At 38.3% G+C, this 20,446-nt stretch overlaps 1 protein-coding gene across 14 annotated transcripts in view; it reads left to right on the top strand.

Annotated features, from left to right (window-relative positions):
• NCKAP5 (NCK associated protein 5) overlaps positions 1–20,446 on the top strand; it is a 950,566-nt gene that overhangs the window by 338,455 nt on the left and 591,665 nt on the right. For 13 of the 14 annotated variants that reach the window (XM_034654439.1, XM_034654443.1, XM_034654438.1 and 10 more), the window contains one exon: positions 2,983–3,056. The exons of the other annotated variant lie outside the window; for it this stretch is intronic. In XM_034654439.1, the coding sequence (XP_034510330.1) occupies positions 2,983–3,056 (74 nt within the window). The remainder of the gene's footprint in view (positions 1–2,982; positions 3,057–20,446) is intronic. 14 annotated transcript variants of the gene reach the window in all.

Here is a 20,446-nt window from a genome sequence, read left to right as displayed (position 1 = left end):
CTGGCCATCTGGATGTGGGTGAAGTTACTTTAAATACAAGCAGCCAGTATTGTTACTTGAAATAACTTACAAATCCTAATTCAGTGACACCTACATTTAATGGCTGAAAATCTGTTTTGTTACTATTCATCTCTAAGTTCCTATTCTAATAATCAGCTATAATCGAAGAAGCATATACTTACAAATCTCGCTATTGGGTAAGATTAGAGAAAATGGGTATTACCTTCACATTGTGAAGTGGTTTGCCTGTGCGAAGAGATGAGTGACACTATGACAAAGGCTATGCTTCCTGCTTGGCAGACACTATAATACATGCTTGCTTAAACTATTAAATTCTTGTAACACCTCTGCAAATTGACTATTAATTCTCTCTCTGAAGATAAAGGAAATAAGGCTTAGAGAGATTAAACCATTTTACCTAGGGAACAGAGCTCCTAAGTTTCGCAGCCTAAATCTTGATCCAAAGATCCTATCTGTAGTCATCACACCTTTCGGCTTCATCCTCTGGCTTGAGCTAAGAAGAGTGAACAAAATAACAAATCCATTGGTTTTAGTCCAAACCCTTTTGCAGAGCCTGTTCATGATTTGGCCCTGCTTAGCTCACCCACTGTATTTTAGAATCCATGGCCCAGTCTCTCTGCTTCCAGCCCCATTGGCTTCCTTTATGTTCCTCAAGCACCACATAGTGGGGTCTTTGCAGATGCTGTTTCCTTTCCCTCATCCCTCTTCTCTCCAAATGCTTACCTCCTTCTTCTCTTCCAGGTCTTAACTCAATATCCTTTGCCTGGCATCTCCATTCAGCCACCTTATGTAAGGGAGGTGCCCTCTTCCCAGTTAGATTCTCTCATCCCCCGTGTGCTTCCTTCATAGCATATGAGCGCTCAGGAGTTGATGTGTTCATTTGTTGTGTCTACCTCTGCAGCCTATAAGCTCGTTGAGAGCAGGAACTTTCGCCCTCTTGGTTATTACTCTGTGAGGCCAATCTAGAATAACCTTTGGAGTACCATACATTTTGAAAAACAATTGAATAAAGAATGGACGAATGACTTTGAGATTTACGTATGTGTTTCCAATTGGAAACAGTGTTTAAAAAATGTGGATGGATGTATTTGAAAAGTAATGTCTTTGATAACTTCGCGTGTTCTAAATCTTCTTTAAATCTTGATCAGGATACTTAATACTATAAAGAGAAACTATTATAGTTTCCTGCACCAACAGATTTCTGCTTTGGTTTTGCTATGCCTAATGAGCTTGTTTAAATAATTCACCTTAGAAATAATATTATTTACTAAGAATAAAACTCTTTAGCTAATTATCTGCCACAAAGTTAAACTGTTAGAGAATAGCAGTTTTAGCTAGGTAAAGATGTGGTATGCTGTCTCACCTAACTGAAATATTGTAGAAAGTAAAAAGGCTAAATAGGTAGATCCAGGTCCAGAAACTCGGGAAAGGGCTTTTTCCATAATATCAGGTCAATTCTTACTGTGTAGTTTCCACCCTCCCCCATTATAAGACATATTCTTATAGGAGCGTTAGATTATATAGAGCACTTAATCAAAGCAAGTCTATTTCAGAAAGAATTAGTATTAATCAAAGTTCTCAGTTTATCTCAGATCCAAAAGAAAGAGCAGTGACTTTCATGGGTACCTTAACACAGAAATCATTGTACACTATAGTCCATCTAAGGCAGGTGGACTATAGGCACAGAAGACTGCACGCTAGATATTCAAATAGAAAGTACAAGAAGTATCAGATTCAGGAGGAAATCAGTCACCAAAAATTTTACACATTGTATTTTTTTTTTAAAGATTTTATTTATTTATTCGACAGAGATAGAGACAGCCAGCGAGAGAGGGAACATGAGCAGGGGGAGTGGGAGAGGAAGAAGCAGGCTCATAGCAGAGGAGCCTGATGTGGGGCTCGATCCCACAACGCCGGGATCACGCCCTGAGCTGAAGGCAGACACTTAACCGCTGTGCCACCCAGGCGCCCCTACACATTGTATTTTGCTCCATAGTTAGCAACTGAAACGATTGCATATGAACCTCATACTCAGGAATCACTAACTTAAAAGAAAATCCTATTTAATAACCTATGGACTTCTATAGATCTATGTTACAGAGGAATTCCTTATGTTCCAGAAATGTTTCTTAAAAATGTAGTTTGATTGACCAAAATTTACACATTTAAAAAACCATACCTTGCTTTCATATCTTCCTAGAAGCCAGATTCTTTTTCTAAGAGACAGAAAAAAAAAAAAACAAATCCACCAACAACAAAAAACCCCCAAACCCCAAAGCAAACTAAACTATGTTTCATCCATGTAAACAATATGCCCAGTGAATATATCAAACATTCTATGTAGTTTAAAAGTAGCATTTCTACTACTAAGTAATTATCCTAAGACCAGTGTAATCAAGACCTGTCTTGTCTACTTTATTCTTATTTTTTAAAGGTCAACAGCAATATCGTCTTATTTATTTATTTTGAGAGAGAGAGAGGAGCTCACAAGCATGAGGGCGTGTGGGCAGAGGGAGACAGAATCCTCAAGGAGCCTCCCTGCTGAGCACAGAGCCCTACATGATCCCAGAACCCTAAGATCATCACCTGAGCCAAAATCAAGAGTCAGCCACTTACCAACAGAACCACCCAGGTGCCCTTGGCTTGCTTATTTTTATATGGTAGAATATATGGACCACAATGTAGGTAACTAGGAAATTTAGCTTTCTTCTGCAAATAAGAGAGTTTTTATGCTGACTCCATAGAACTCCAGTTCTCTGTTTATAGGATGATACAAGAATATGGAGAAAATATTTATCTCCAAGGAACTCTGCATATAAGTTACAGATGCATTGACTCCTAGAACTGAGAGGGACCAGGGATTATCTTGTCAAAAATCTTTCCTATAAAGATAAAGACAGTCCGAATTCTGGTGACTATTATAATGAGGCTTTATTTGTCTTCGTGTGTCTGCATGTGCAGGAATACATGGACTCCAATAAATACATCGAGCATCTTCTAACTCAGCTCGAGGAGCAACACAGAAGTCTATGGAGGTGAGTGAAATCCATGCCTTTTTTTAAAAAAAATTTTTATTATGTTATGTTAGTCACCATCCTTAGTTTTTGATGTAGTGTTCCATGATTCATTGTTTGCGTATAACACCCAGTAACTCAGAGCAGCCTTGATAGCTTTCGTGTTGATCACGGAGGCAGGACGTTGGCAGGACGTTGGCAAACTGTCTCTTCTTACATTTGGTGTCGAAGGCACCTTTGGAAGCAAAGTCACCAGAAACTTCTTAGAGAATCATATTCTTTAATGAAAGTAAAGCAACAGTGTCAGAAGTTGGCTTCGAGTCAAGGAGCTGCTCAGAGCTGGGAGGGTGGTGGAAATCATGACACTTTGTCAAGGTCAAGAAATTAATTTGTCCAAGGCCACATAACAAACGTATGTTGTGGAAACTAGAATCCAAATTTCTCTGACCCTTGCCTGCTTCAATATTAAGTTTTTTTGTAATTGAAAAGTTGAATACAGCTGCTTAAAATGTCTGCTTCTCTTCATATTAAAGGAGAATATTTTAAGAAGGCTGTTCTATAGGCCTTTCATGTTTGGTTTTTCATTCTATGTGGTGGGTTCTGATGCTTGATGAAGGAAGGTATGGGAGAATATTGGTGCAGGTAAATTGGAAAAAGAAGTTAATATCATGAAAGGCATATTCACAAGTTTCTTGTTCCCTGGGGCCTCTTGGGAATTGAGGCTGATCTAAATGATTGTGTTGTTATTTTCTAGACCTCTAGGGTCCGTGTAATCATGCTCTGCATAGGTGCCCCTATGGGATCTGCTATTCCTTTTCCTAAATTACTATAGCTCGTGTTATCTGGAATAAATATGCTAGGTTTTAATTACATGATGGCTCACATTGTACCAGAATTGTTTAATGTAATTAGCTTTGTCTCCCAAGGGCCAGGAAGCCCCTGAAGTCCTTTATTTCTTATCTCTTGGCAGCAAGGAGAAAAATGCTCTCTCTGTACACAGAGATGGTGGGTAAAGATTTGCTAGCCCTGTGGCTTTCTTGCTCAGCCTCATCCCAATGTATCACCATTGGTCTCTGTACCAGGCTATGCTGCCCCTTCTTCATCTTATAACAACTCCTAATAACCTTGAAATTTGTCTTCTCTGAGGGATTGTAATTCTTAGCCAAAGTGCCTAATAATTTCATTTGTTCTGTCCTTTATATTAGTTTCCCTGCTAAAGAATAGATCTGTGCTTATAGCAATAGACCCTCTATTTCTCTGCATGGAAAATGTAGGATACAACAAAAGTATATAATTTTTAAGTCTGCTTGATGCTAACAGACATATAAGTTAATTTTATATACCTCTATGTGATACTGTTAGATGTGTTTTTGAGAGCTATAAATGGTGTCGGTAAAGTTTTCTTTTGTTAACCAGTGTATTGTATTAAAAAAGCCAGCAACAATGTATTTACAGTTATGTATCTTTCAGATTAAACTTCCCATAGATCTCCTCCAAGGTGCAAAAGGTCATTTTAATGAATTATAACATTTACTCCCAACTACTTATATAAGATATTTGGTTTTCCCTATCTTTTAAAAGAAAAAATATACACACAAAAAAATGATGAATCCCATCTGATGACAGAAATTAGAGTTTAATTTGGTCAGTAAGTGTGTCTTATATACATCACTGGGGAGGAGTAGTGTCTTGTGGGTCTTCGAACCAAAAAAACCTGCATGAAAAATGATGTTTTCCTCCTTTGACAATCAGGTAGCTAATAAAAATCTTTTGGCCTTCTTGGATAGGATTAAATGAAAATCCAATTTCAGGCATAGACTTAACCTAACACAAAGTAAGAGCTCAGAATTTTGTGTGCTATCACTTCTATTTTCCTTCAGAAATAGAATTATTGCTGCCAAAGAAGCAAAGCCTTATAGGTACTGGCAGAGGATCTAATAAAAAAGCTTCATTTGAATAACAATAAAGGGCAATAATGACATTTGAATACTCAGAATAACTACCAGGGGGAAGATGAAAATGGGTGGTATTGAAAAGAAAATGAAAACCAATAATAGCAGATTTATATACTATTTATTGAATCATGAAATTATTCTTGATTATATTTTATAAACAGATCTTGACTGACTTGAAGTGGTAGGCTTTCCGATGGTTAGTACGATATCATAACTGCAATTCTAGCCAAATTGTTTTTGAGTGAAGGCTATGCCAGTGAGCATACTATGAGCAGTGCGGGGAGATTCTTTCCGGTCATGATTAAATTTTTAAAATACTTTCTTCAGTTAGGGTACAATCTATGATGTGCAGAAGATCAGAGGAATAGCATACCACATATTCAAGCACAATTGGATTGTCTGAAGTTAAACAAATGTCCCCATAAGTCAGTATATTTTTTTCCGATTTGTATTTATGCCTTTGATTTGTAGCTGCTACAATTTTCATGGAGTGGGCTATTATCATTGCTGCTGATCTTAACTGATGGCCTTCCATTTTCATTTCAACCAACATATGACTGAGATAAATCCTGAATATTTAGATGTCCTAACAACAATTGTATTCAGCATAAATTTATGGCCACAATGTCTGAGGACTGATCCAAAGCTTGACAGACACATGGCATACTATTGCTACTTGCTTAATGATGAAAGAATGGGACCAATTCAAGGTTTGTTACAAGATTGGATACAAAAAAAATAAGTCTTTCCTTATTTTCACGGAGGCGGCTACTAGTCTTTAATAGGTTGTAGTTGTTTCTTATAGCATAAACATCTGCTGTGACACAAATATATTATCCTAATTATACTCTGAAAATAACTAGTTATTTTGGTGCCCTGTTTAGTATTCTACCAAAATAGACCTATCATCTTTCTCTGGTTTTCAAATTGCAAAGGAATTTGAAGATCAAATATAGCTGTCTAGCGATGAGCAGTCATTTAGCCCAAAAAAGACTTTTTGACACCAACATAAAACTCTCGCATGGGTTCATCTGCGTAAGTAGAGGCAGGATCTAAGACCTAGTGTAGGGTTTGAGCGTAAGTCTGGGTGGGCCTGCTTTGCTCTGTATCTCCCTGCTTGATGAGGAAGAGTGAACAGCCCAGCGACAACTAGTTTACTAGTAGATGTTGAAATGGGAGGTAAATTTCTGTGTGTTCATTTGTTTTAATGTGGAAAGTTAAGAGTAGGAGGAAACAGCTCGTCTACACCTAATGCTTTTTATATCATCTGCTACCATTTCTGATTTGGCTAAATATAGCTGACTGACGAGAAATCGTAAGAAAACAACTGCTGAAAAAAATCCTTCTTCTAATGTTTGACAGAAATCTTTATCCATTCGCAGCTTCAGATTAAGAGTTTAGAACAAACACAAACAGTTGGAAGATAGAAATGGAATCCCTGAATATTTATGGTGTTAATGACTCTTTCATGTTACATGTGAAATTAAGTGTGAGAAATGGAAGCAGCATAATACTATAGAAATGGAAAGAGGAGTGTAAGTTTTGGAGCTTGACTCTTGGTCTGGCCTCCCCAAACTGGCTACGGGGATATCATCTCTGGGATGGGTTTCCTTTTCTGTAAAAAGAAGCTATCAGTAAAGCTAGTATTTAAGATTACTGAACACTGAGTTAATTTAAAACCCATGATAGTTAAAATAATACATTTCTATAACATGAACAAATACATGTTTAATCTTATTTTTCTCTAATTATGCGGCTGGATCATTTTGTAGTATTTAATACATATATCATAGAAAGCTTCCAAGGACATAAATAGAAACCAGTAAAATAGCAGAAATACCTAACGGCTTGCTAATAATTCAACCAGGCAATATCAAAGTGTTCACTTCATATTTTCATAGCTTGAATTGAAGACAGTGTTATCGATAGGCTGTATATAAAGAATAAGGTCTGCATGGCCAAAATTAAATGACAAGATCTGGTGAATACAAAGTGCCCAACTACCAGCCTACAGATCCCAGATCAGAGTCCCATTTGAAGAAGCTGTATGTAGGCGAGGGATTCTGAGTCAAGGCACTATTGACATTTGGGGCCAGACCATTCTTTACCTTGGGGGTGGTAATAAGGTTGTCCTGTGCATTATAAGTTGTCTAACACCATCTCTTGCCTCTACCCAGCAGTCATACCAGTACCAACCCCCCTGTTGGGACAACCAAAAATGTCTGCCATGTTCCCCAGAGGTCAGAATCCTCTTTCCTCCCTGCTGAGGACCAGTGATCTAAATGATCTATGAGCATTTTCTTGAGCACATTCCAAGAAAAATGCATACCCTGGGTAGCTGTTACAGATTTTTTTTTAGAGTTACTCTGTGGTCAAATTCGAGATATACTACATAAACCCAAGTTTTAAAATGTTTGAATTCTAGAACTTCACAGAGCCATTTAAATGGCTGACATGTGCTATGAATATCAAATATGAGATATAAAATAGAACTTTGACTTCTTAAAAAAAAATCCTGTCTTTCTTGCAGCATCTATTCTGACTAAAGTTCCAAGGAACATATTTTGGGAAATAGTTATCTATCCAGTTCAGTAATGAAATATACAAAAACGTGGTTGTAACTGTTTCTTCCCTCTTCCTTTACTTCACTGGTACTGGGATGGATACTATAATTAAAGATCAACTAATAGTGTGAGGAGTCCAGGTTGTTAGTAAAAGGGGAACGTATATATATAGGAAAAGACAATTTCTATTTCATCACCATTTTCCTGAGGGGCAGCCCAAGCCTCAATACCCAATTCCAAGAATCTGAACCACTATTGATTACAAGCTATGTTGGCCCTAATAAAGCATTTAACTTCTTCCTTGAGCTTCCTCAAGCGGAAAAGTGATGGTTTCCTACATCATCAAGGGGAGTAAGATACCTAATTAAAAACCATGTATAGACCTTGGTTGACATAGAAGTCCCTAAGGCCTACCCTTTCCAACAATAAAATTATAATTTTAGTGTATGCAAACTTCAAAAAACATTTATTGAAGTATAGTTGACATACAATGTTACTAGTCTCAGGTATACAGCATAGTGATTCAATAAATCTCTGCATTGCAAAATGCTCACCACCATCAGTATAGTCACCACTGGTCACCATACAACATTATTACAATGTTAATGACTATAAGCCCTATGCAGTATTTACATACCATGACTTATTTATTTTATAAATGAAGTTTGTACCTCTTGATCCCTTTAACCTTTTCACCCATCTCCCATCCCCACTGACAACCACCATTTTGTTCTTTTAGGAGTCTGCTTCTGTTTTGTTTGTTTCATTTTTAGATTCTGCACATAAGTAAAATCATATGGCATTCTTTTTTTTTTTTTTTTTGAGTTCTCAGCACAATACCTTCTAGGTCCACCCATGTTGGAGCAAATGGCAAGATTTCATTATTTTTTGTGCCTGAGTAATATTTCAGAGTGTATCTGGGTGTATGTGTGTGTATGTGTCTGTGTAAAATCATAGATTATTTATCAATGGGCACTTAGGTTGCTTCCATATCTCAACTATTGTAATAAATGCCACAATAAACATAGGGGTGCATGTATCTTTTTGAATTAGTGTTTTTGTTTTCTTTGGGTAAGTGAAATTCTACCACCCAGTAATAGAATTACTGGATCATATGGTATTTCTTTTTTTTTTTTTTAAAGATTTTATTTATTTATTCGACAGAGATAGAGACAGCCAGCGAGAGAGGGAACACAAGCAGGGGGAGTGGGAGAGGAAGAAGCAGGCTCATAGCAGAGGAGCCTGATGTGGGGCTCGATCCCATAACGCCGGGATCACGCCTGAGCCGAAGGCAGACGCTTAACCGCTGTGCCACCCAGGCGCCCCTCATATGGTATTTCTATTTTTAATATTTTCAGGAACCTCTATACTGTTTTCCACAGTGTTTGCATCAATTTACGTTGCTACCAACAGTTCACAATGGTTCCCTTTTTTCTACATTCTCACCAAAACTTGGTATTTCCTTTTGATTTTAGCTACTCTGACAGGTATGAGGTGATATTATGGTTTGATTTGCATTTCCCTGATGATGAGTGATGTTGAGCATCTTCTCATGTGTCTTTTGGCCATCTGGATGTCTTCGTTGGAAAAATGTCCGTTTAGGTTCTCTGCCCATTTTTAATCAAATTATTTGGGGGTTTCTTGGTGTTGAGTTGTATATGTTTTTTAAAATATATTTTGGATATTAACCCAGTATCAGTTATATCATTTGAAAATATCTTCTATTCAATAAGTCATTCTTTATTTTATAGATGGTTGCCTTTGCTATACAACAACTTTTTACCTTGGTGGATTCCCTGTAGTTTATTTTTCTTTTGTTCCCCTTGCACAAGGAGACATAACCATAAAAATGTTGCTAAGGATGGTGTCCAAGAGATTACTGCCTATGTTTTCTTAGAAGAGTTTTATGGCTTCAGGTCTCAGATTTAGGTCCTTAAACCATTTTGAGTTTATTTTTGTGTATGCTATAAGAAAGTGGTTCAGTTTCATTTGTTTTGCATGTAACTGTCCAGTTTTTCCAACATCATTTATTGAAGAGATTGTATATCCTTGCCTCCTTTGTCATAGATTAATTGATCGTGAATACATGGGTTTACCTCTGAGATCTCTGTCCTCTTCCATTGATCTGTGTGTCTGTTTCTGTGCCAGTACCATATTTTTTTGATTGCTACAAGTCTGGAGTGTATCTTGAAATCTGCGAGTGTGCTACCTCCAGCTTTGTTCTTTCTGAAGATTGCTTTGGCAATTGGGGTCTTTTGTGCTTCCAAAATTCTTTAAAATAGGCTTTGACTTTTGCTTTCTGGCTTATCTGTGATTCTTATTCTAAGGAAAGAGGTAAGAGAAAAAATGGACAAAAATATTTTCTTCCCATGATTCAAAATGCTACTTATCTAAGCGTGAACACCGAAATGAAATGATCCACCTTCCAAATACTCATTCATGTTTTCCCTAATTTCAATATATTTACACAGGGGGGGAGGTAATTGGCACAACTGCCTAAAATTCATTTCAGCTCTAATCTCAGTTTCTATAAAATGTGAGTGATATTAAAACTGCTTACTGAGAGGCTGTATGCTCTTCCTCTATCTATCCCTGGAAAAAGGAAAGTCTCTCTTCCTGCGTTATCTAGAAATCGTCCTAGATTGCAAAGTAGAATTAAGAAGCCGAAGCACGTATGCCCTGAGAAAAGTCAAGCCCGGAGCTCTTGGAGATTTACCCTCTATGTATCTTGGATTTTAGAATCAAATTATCCAGGCATCTTAAGAATTAGCACATCTCTACCCTCATGGGGTTAGTTTATGTAGACTAGGGAGATGCCGAGTATTAAACAGGTTGCCTTTGCTGTAATCATAGACTTCCCCTGGGAGATCTTAATTGGCAACAAGTAAAACTGCTCTGCATGAATTCTTAATGGTGGACACCAAATAAAATAAGAACTGTGATTTGTTTTCTAAATCCCTTCAGGAGAAAAAGAGGCTATCTCTGGGGAATAGAATGTGTGGCAAACAGAGAGAGCTCAGTGCTCTGTAATAGCAATAAAAGCTCTGAAAGCAAACCTCATGCTATGCCAACTCAATAAGAACACATGGTCTCGCAGCTCTGCACCTCTGTCTCACTCTGCCGGGGTCAAAGGAGACCGGGGCTAGCGCGCTTTACATTAGCTTCCCCTCCTCTCAACCCTTGGGCTGGATTTCTAAATCATAGCTGGATTCTAGGGCAAGTATAAGCACAAGGGCCACCCTGGAAACCCATCAATGTCACTTCTCAATTACCCACCAGGGGATGTTTGAGAGATGCAGACGGTCTCAAACCCCTGCTGAGATAAGAGTATTGCCTCTAAGTCATGCCCTCTGCCCAGCATAAGGGAGAATAAATCAGAGCTCTGGAAATTGGGTATTGCCACATGCTTCAGCAGTTAGGTCATCCCTGGACAGTGCGTAGGGGGGCTGGTGGGCTGAGCTGTATCCCAAAGGATGCTTACTATAGCCTGATGCTGCTGCTTTAGAGGAGTGAGGAGGCGTTTAGGCCTCTTGTAGCTCTGGATCCCTGGGTCAAGTGGCATTCTTGTCTTTAAGGTGACTTTTGTTCAGTAGCAGAAGGGGCTAATAGAACTAAGCCCAGAAATTTATCTGGATTGACGGAATTGGAAGATCACTCAGGTTCGTAATTGACCTTTTACCTAAGGGTTCATGCACATTATAGCTTATGTAGGTGACCTGTATGTGTTGTGCATGTCTAACTACTTAGGGAGTTGCCTGGTATTTGAACTCAGGTCTCCTGGGGGCTAGGAGGCACCAAAAATGCCAGAGTAAAACTCTACATTCACAAATCAGTTACATAACCCCCCCCCCCACCTTTTTAAATCAAATTTGTCCACCCTTTAAATTAAAGGACTATGCTAATCCAGCAGAGAAGGTATATTTAGGTCCTAACCTAATAAATATTTTAAATAGACTCTTTACAACCCTATGGGTCTCATCCCCTTCTCTTCACTCCAAATTGCGTTTGAAAGAAAATTCACATATGCTTCTCAAGATCATTCAATGTGGCTGGCTGGAAGAATCTGTAAAACAGGTTTTAGGAGACTGTCCTTCAGAAATCCAGAGGCTTCCCTGAGGAGGGCATGTTTGATCTGACTCTCGGGAGGAGCAGATCTGAAGGCTGAGGGCAAAGGAAGGATCAGTTATTGAATCGATGTAATTTGAGCTGCCTTTAAGTCTTTTAAGTATAACTGTATATAAGACGATGAGAAATTCAGGTCGGGAACTTTTTATAGTTAATAAAACACAGTATAGATGAAGGCATTAGATGAACCTACAAAGACATAAAATTGCCCTCTAAGATACCTGGGGAAACAGCCCCACTTTAGAGATGGATTTATTGCTGCCGTGGGAAGCTTGAGTTGAATCACGTTGTACAAGTGGGTCCACGGATGCTTTGAAAATAATTCTACTTCTCATTTAAACAGGTTCATGTCCTCCAAGAAACACTCTCAAAATCCCCCCAAGTTTTAATGTCAGTCAGATTTGGGGGTCACCCAGAGACATTTGCCCCTATTTAATCTGAAGACATTTTGCTTCAAACACATTTGTTATTTTTAGGTCCATGCTTATCTTAATAGGACGGCCAGGAACCTAATGTGATTTATTTATCTGAAATTAAAATAAAGAGCCTCAAGCGAGAGACGTTTTGTAGATTTATTTAGAGTAATAAAGATCTCAAATATTCCCTACTAAGTTGAAAGAAGAAAAACTCCAGCAGGCAACAATATAAATGACCCATTCGATACAAATGCATGTGTTGAGGCTGAAATACACCCACAGTAAAAAATGATGAAGTGCCTTTTTCTGCGGAAGGAAGGATGAAATGGGTAATTTACTCTGCCCTTCTATTTAATTTTAGTTTTAATGGATAAAAAAATCACTAACTTGTTAGTGTTTGAGCATACTTGTGTTTTGTTTTGTTTTTTTAAGAAATTGATTATTAGGATTTAACTCTATGTATTCCTATATGGGCAGCTCTGGAGTTGAAAGGAGTAATTTTTTATCTTTTTTTTTATTTTTATTTTTTTTTATTTGCTTACCACCCCCATTCTTTTTTATTTTCTGTATTTATTTATTTATTTTTTTAAAGATTTATTCATTTGAGAGGGACAGAAAAAGAGAGAGAGAGAGAGATTGAGAGGAAGGGCAGAAGGTGAAGGCAGAGGGAGAGAGAGAATCCCCAGCAGACTCCATGCTGAGCACGGAGCCCTATGCGGGGCTCGATCTCAGGACTCCGAGATCATGACCTGAGCTGAAATCAAAAGTTGACCCCTTAACCAACTGAGCCACGCAGGCGCCCCTTTACCTTCTGTATGTAGAGGCCTGGCAGCAAGCACGAAGTTCTCCTACCCCAGTCCACCCTCCAATTCTGGGGAGAGCTGTCTGGGCCTCTTTGAAAAGAGGAAATACAAACTGTATTTTTTTTTCTCTCTCTCAGAGGCTTTAACTGTAGCACATTGAATACTTTTGAATTACAAATTAGACCTCATAAATAATCCAACAAAGAGCTGAGGATGGAAATGCACCCTGGAATCAAAGAATCAGGAATAGGTTGAAATTGTAAAGTAGTCAGTAGAGGCAGACTCTAGGTATCTCAGGGCAGAGAGAACTTCTAAGATGTGAGCGTCTGTTGCACAGTTGGCCGAGGTTGGCCACCTCTGGCTAGTTTCATGGCCCAGGAGCCCTCAGGAGATTGCTTGACAGGAACCTGACTGACTTGATGCTCTGGAGTTCACTCTTTACTGAACACTCACTGATTAAGTATTGTACATGTACTCTCTGTGGAGATAATCCTAGATTTTCACCAGCTGTCACCACATACCTGAGAGAGAAAGACCACTGCAGCACTCAACTCTGCATTACTCCATTAACCCAATTTTACTAGTAGGGCAGATCTCTCACTTAGACCCTAGGGATGCTCTGGTTTTTATTCCCACCCAGTCCAATTAAGGAGGACAAGGCTTCAGCAGAATGTTCTAGACATGGAACAGTGGCTCTGTTCTCACCCTCAATGACCACTATACTGGTTCCACTCAGGGAGTTCTCGTTCACACATGCTTGTTATCTAATTTTCTCATGTGGGCCACTCATATTCCTCGGGTCTGTGACCTGTAGAACCAGGGGTCCTCTTCCTCCTGTCTTTCATAGCACTTAACTTAAGACCTAAAACTTCAAACAGGAAGCTTCATTTACCTCAATACCAAAGTGACAATTGGAAAGAAGTATTTTAGCCAACTCTGTAACTTAGTGACTTGACAATTATCGACACTCAAGTCACTTTTCTAGCTGTGGAAGGGATTAATGACAATTCAGGAAGAGAAATTACTAAAGGCTTATGTGTTCATTAGGGATGAGCTCAGCTCTGTTTATAAGTCCAGGCAAGAAAAAAAGTCAAGAAGTCTAGTAAAAAGTCATCTGTCTCTATGGTGTACAAATGCTAAAGGGGACACACAATTTAAAGACATTTACTCTGAGAAAGTTAAAGGAGGGGACACGTAATAAAGATGGGCATGTGTTGTTAGTGACAGATATTGGGAAGAGTGCTTGCTTCACTAGACATTTATTTTATGCTCCTTTCAAGATGCAATTGTACGGCAAGAAGTTTTAACATGTCATGTCTGCATGATGGGTGCACAGCCTGGGAAGGGCTCTAAATTGGTATTTTGGCCCCCAATTTTACTCCCTTTAACTACCAACCACATCTTGAGCTGCAAATAACCTTATCAATAAAAGCAATGAAAGAATATTTTGTCATTTTGAAAGAAAAGAATTAAGAGACCATGATGGGTTAAAAAAAAATCCATGATAAAAATCAACGCTTGAAATAACAAGCTTTTATTTCTTGTCCGCCTTGTGTAAAATGAGTTACAGGAAAATGTTAGATGCATCGAATCACTTTGAAAAACAGAATCAGGGCTTGATCTGGAAAGCTAGAAATGGGGTGTTTGCAGAGAGGGTTGTAAGCATTTCGTTAAGATAGACACAGAAGTCAGAGTGGAGTTCAGCATAAATAAGAGTGACATAGGCCACCTAATAGAGGGTGAATTTGCAAAGGAAACAGGGCAGAGAAAACAGTGGGGGAAATAAGGGAAGGTGGCAAAAGAGAACAACCAACAACTAAAAGGAAATGGCCATTTTCTTAGCTAAGTGCTTTAGATAATGTAATTACAAATAAGGGATGCTCTGTTCTAGAATATGACTGATGTCTACTCTTGCTGTGGATGGCATTTGGTGGCTCAGCAGTCCAATCAGGGTCTCTGTTCAGATGGTTGGCTAACTGTGCTGGACTGTTAGGAAGCTTGTAAAATAGCATCCCTGGTTCATTGCTTGCAGTGTATAGTTCAGGTCCTGATGCTGCCACTTGCTGTGTGGTCCTGGGACAGTCATTTAGGCATTTGGGAGCTGGGTTTCCCATTGATATGAGAAAGGGGTAAAATAAGTGATTTCAGCAGTCCTTTCTTGAGAGTTCACAATCTGTAATTCTTACCAATTACCTTATAAGCCAACTGAAGGGCTAGGAGATGAGGTTGGGAAAGAAGCAATAGATACATAGGATTGCTGAGGCCAAAGCGAGAGTTTCCCTTCCTGAATGAAGGCAGCAAATGATTTTTATGGACCTCGTTTTCTTTCAGCTCTAATTCTTGGGCTGTGTTTCAGCATGGAAACTTCCAAAGGTAATAAAACAGCATGCTGGCAGACCCAGGGCACCAGAGCAGGGTCAGAGTCTGTGACCACTTTCAAAAGGTTTTTCAGGAAATTGTCGTGTTGAATAATGTTTAAGTTTCCACAGAGGCTAGAGCACAGCATGGTATAAAAAAAAAAATCAATTGCACAATATTAAAATTAAAAAAAAAAAAGAAACTCTGGGGTTATGGTCCCTATTAAGGGAAATTGAATTGTCTTATGATGTCTCTTCAGTATTCCCTGGAGATTCACAGACTCACTGGTTCATTGAAAGCCAGCATGTGTATTTACTTGGATCTATTCAATTTTCACTGTCTAATTGATTTTTTGTGTATCTTTGCTTTGGAAATTAAGATATAAATGGGGCCAGTTACAGAAGGCCACTCTAAAAGAGAAATTCTTTGAATCAGATACACAATTTAGGACGTTGGCCTTTGGGACCATTTGTTACGGAGATGATATAATTTAAAATGTACTGAAAGTCACATCTATCCAAAAATACTTCTCCCACTGGACTGCTGAGAATTCTCATGCTTGAAATAAAGGAAATTGGGTATCCAGAAAATCACCACTGAAATCTGTACTTGCCACCTGATGAGGGTCCTAACATTACTCTCGTAGTTCTTCGTAATATCTCACCGAGGATTGGATAGCCAGATTAGATACCTGTGGAAATCAGAGTCCTGGAAATTTTTAGCGAAGTCAAGCATATTTATTTACTCACTATTTTCTATTGAGTTGTAATTGACATACAACCTTATATTAGTTTCAGGTTTATAACAGGGATTTGATAACTTTTATACATTATGACGTGATCACCAAGATAGGTCTGCTTGTCATCTGTTGCCATACAAAGTTATTACAATATTATTAACTCTATTCCTTATACTGAACATTACTTTCCATGACTTATTTCATAACTGGAAGTTTGTACCTGTTGTTCCCTTCTACTTACTTCACCTGTTCCCTGCACCCCTCACCCTTCTGGGAACCACCAGTTTGTTTTCTGTATTTGTGTGTGTTTCTGTTTTGTTTTATTCATTTGTTTTGCTTTTTTAGATTGTATGGTAAGTGGAATCATATGGTATATGGCTTTTCCTGTCTGACTTATTTCACTTAGCATAATGCCCTTTAGGTCCAACCATGTTGTCACAAATGGCAAGGCCTCATTCTTTTTTATGACTAAGTAATATTCCATAGCTAATATATGAATATTTATCTTATGTATCCATTCATCCATCAATAGACCCTTATGTTGTTTCCATATCTTGGCTGTTGTAACTAATGCTTCAGTGAACATAGGGGTAAATATATCTTTTCAAATTAATGTTCATTTTCTTCAGATAAATACGCAAAAGTTGAATGGAAGAAAGAAAGTACTATTGGAAATGGTATGTTATAATTCTAAATGTTTCTAAACCTAGCCACACATGTCCCTACCAACCCTGACATCCTTTTTACTGATTATTCCTATTACACACACCCTCCCTGGTTGTTCACGTCTCCATTTCAGACAAGTTATACCCATCCTTCAAAGTCCAGCTAAGGTCTTCCTCATCTCTAACTCCTCATGTGGATTCCTCAGGCTGCCTGAGCTCCATTTTTTTTCTAATCCCTCCTTAACCTGGGACTATACCACACATGAACACATAATGATTGACATCTTATAAAAACTCCAGAATTATTCCATGTACCTTAATTTTAACTGCACAAATATTGCCAGCACCTGGCTTTCCACTTCTGTTATCTATTAAACGGTGGCTAGCTTAGGTTGAACATCGTAAGTGTTCAGCTAACATATCCTAACCGATTCTCTTAAACAGAGCAATTAGAAGTCCTATGTTGTATTCTTACTGCACTGTCTCAAGAATATTTATTTCAGATGTCATTTGAGGACATTACAAACTAGCGAATGCCCAGAAGGTCAGTGACTAGAAGGGTATGATGTGCAAAATAAATTAATCATGGTGAAAGAAATCAGGGATGTTGACAAAGAGAAAACTAAAAGATAGACCTATAATTTTTTGACAGCTCCAGTGAGTTGTGTTGTGGAGAAGGGATTAGCCACATCCTGAGATATTCATGAGGACAGAACTGGTTACCTAGTTGTCAGAGTGAGAGCCTGAGAGTTGGCAACTCAGCACTGGAAGGGAATGATCTGACACTTCTAGCCTCTAATGTGGAGGACGCTGTTCTTGAGATAGTGAGTTTTGTACCCCTGCAAGTGTCAAAACACAAGCTGAGGGACTGTCCTTCTGCGGTTATGTAACGTGGATTCTGCTACACTGGACAGGAAGAGACCAGCCACCCCTTCGTGCCGGCTGACTCATCATCTGACTCTTGCGCTCCAGCCCCAATGTTGCCATCAGTGGCTCTACTTCTAGGGAGTATTTCCTCTTCTGTGTACCATCCCTTTTGTATATCTGAAGACCCTTTTACATGTTTGGCCTCACTGTTCACTTTTCCAAAAGAAAGCAATGTAGGTTCTTCCTTGGCTCCGTGTACAACTCACTTTTCAAACCCCAATTAATCGTGGCCACCTACTGGACTTACTCTAGTCTGTCAGTTTTCCTCTTAACATGTGGGGCTCTAATCTAAACATAGTATATTTTATTATGACCAGATTACAAGTCTAGTTTCAGTCATCCTTTGAGAGAGGGTTGTTATTCCAACTTTATGATTCCCCCCACCCAGTGGTACTAATTGTTAATAGCCTTTAGGCAAAATACCTAAAATTCCAGCATTGCATCATGTATATCTAGTTACTCTCTTGCGGACTCAAAGAATATAAATCATTATTTCAAGAAAGGGCAAAGAGTGTTTTAAATTTAGAAAATCCGTTCTCTTTTCCTCCACTACTCCTTTATTCCCTGATTTTTTAAATTACCATGTCCTGTTTCACATCTTCATTTTTCCAATGCCAGGGCTTTATTTATGGTTAAGAGGTCAGAGCACAATTAATAATTACAAGTAAATTAGGTCGTTCCTGACCTTGATGTACCTTTATTGGCCAATTACTCTGGCCTTCAGAAGGGAGAAGGGAGTGAATTTCAGATCCTCACTGAAATGAGCAATTATTAATATAACAATTAAAATCTCAAGGTTAAGGATTATCAGGGAGGATAATGTTAGAAAGGAAACAAAGCTCATGAGAAAGTATTTATCGAGAGTGCATCAAAGTGAATGGAACTACTGGATTTTTTTGCTGGAGACAGAGATTAAAGTGGAGTATTGTAGATGTTTCTCATGGTCTGTATTTAGATTTTTCCAGTTTCAACCATATTATGACAGTGGTATGTGCATTTCACAAAAGAAGATAGTGCTTTCTGAAGATATAGGATATTAAAAGTTTCAGATCATTTATTTTGGAAATTCAATTCCACTGCCCCTTCTTTTTGTGGCCCCCCCCTTCCCACTCACACCCACCGCTGCCCAAATCTCTGACAGATTTATTTCTGGCCCATTTACAACGTTAGTAAGAGAGTTTATTTTTCTGGCTCAATGCTAAGCCATTGTTAGAGAAGTTCCATTTCCAGGCAGCTTTAAAGTAGAACCATTATCTTCCTCCTCATAATTTTAAAGTTAACATTTGAAAACCATTTTCAAGTTTGGATAACAGTTGAAAAATGATCGTGTGAAGTTTGCATTCATCTTTGTCACATGGTGAAGATTTTGCAATAAATACCGTGTAGATTATTTTTCCTGTCAAATGGCTGCTAGACATTGGAGTAAATTAATTAGCCAAGACTGTTGTCAGATGGGATATCCCAATATTATCAAAGAGAAGGCATGAGCTGAGATTGGGTGAAAGGCAAAAGCTGATTGACTTGTCAACTGGAAACATTTGGGAAGGGTCAGTTAGGGTGGTTTGGGAAAAATCATTTTGAAAACCAGATAGGTATACGTGACACTGGGTGTCTACATTTACGAGGCAATGAGATCTTCTTTTTTCCTAAGGAACACGCAGTTAAACTCATTTTATAATGGGCTAGACATGGAAGTGTTCTACATATAGGGGTAATATACGGCCATGCTATAATGCAGTGAGGAGGGATATTTGAATAGCTGCATGGATGTTTGCATGTCTTGATGGGAAAACCACAAAAGGTCAGAGGTTCAAAATGTCTGGAAGGTTTCCTGCTTTTCATTTGAGCAAACCAGAGAAGAAAGTGTGGATAAATCCTTAGGAAAACTTTCTCATGGGATTTCTAAGAACTGATTCTTCATGTAAAGTTGGAATGTAAAAATACCCTATATACTTCTGTTTGGGAACAAGGTACTTCAGATATAGTGGGCTTGCTTAAGATATTGTCAAAGACTGGTTTCTTGAATGTCCATCTTCTATTCACAAACCTAGCAGTTTCTCAATGGCATCTGGAATGCAATATTGGAGACTTTCACAAATCGAGGGAAAGATTGTCAAGGAGCATCATGGCCCTGTGCCCTCTCTGTCTTTGGCAGAGCTGGCGAGCAAGGCGTCTTTGATATTAAATTCAAACGTTCATAACACGACCCAAACATGGCATCTTTTCTCATTAACTATGATGGGCCTGTCATTAATTCTTACAAGCCACTTAACATCTATTTGTATTTCTAAACTCTCCCACCTCTTGTTGGGTAATAAGTTCCATAAATTTAATCCCTACTTTATGGAATAAGACTTCCTTTTATTTGGCTTAAATACACACAAGCTTCAAGGGGTGACCCCTCTATGAGACATTTGACGGTTTAATGAATAATTCCACTTCACGCTATGTGTATTACTTATAACCTTATAGATATGTCACTTTGCTTCTGACACAGAATACTCACAGAAAAACCACAAGAGTAGCTTCAGAATCATGTTTGTTTTATTGATTTTTTTTTTTATCTTTTAAAGCAATGAGCACATTCAGTATTATGATAGGAATTCTAGTCTTGAGTCTGCCACTGCTGTAACCACAGGTAAGTCATTTGGTCACTGGACTTTGATCTGTAAGGCTGGAATCTGAGCTGAAAGTTTTTCTCAGCTCTATGATCTTTTGAATTTGTGATTATATAGGAAAACACAGAGCTTACACTGAAAGATTTCTGAAATAAAATTCAAATCACATAGCCATTTAAAATTTTAAACATTTTGGAGAAGGAATAACAGAAAATTTTGTAAATATAGACAAATTGTGGAA

Source organism: Ailuropoda melanoleuca, chromosome 2 (assembly GCF_002007445.2).
Source record: "Ailuropoda melanoleuca isolate Jingjing chromosome 2, ASM200744v2, whole genome shotgun sequence".
Classification (NCBI taxonomy): Eukaryota; Metazoa; Chordata; class Mammalia; order Carnivora; family Ursidae; genus Ailuropoda; species Ailuropoda melanoleuca.
The sequence above is the reverse complement of the archived record's forward strand: the minus strand, read 5'-3'. Positions and strand labels throughout refer to the sequence as shown.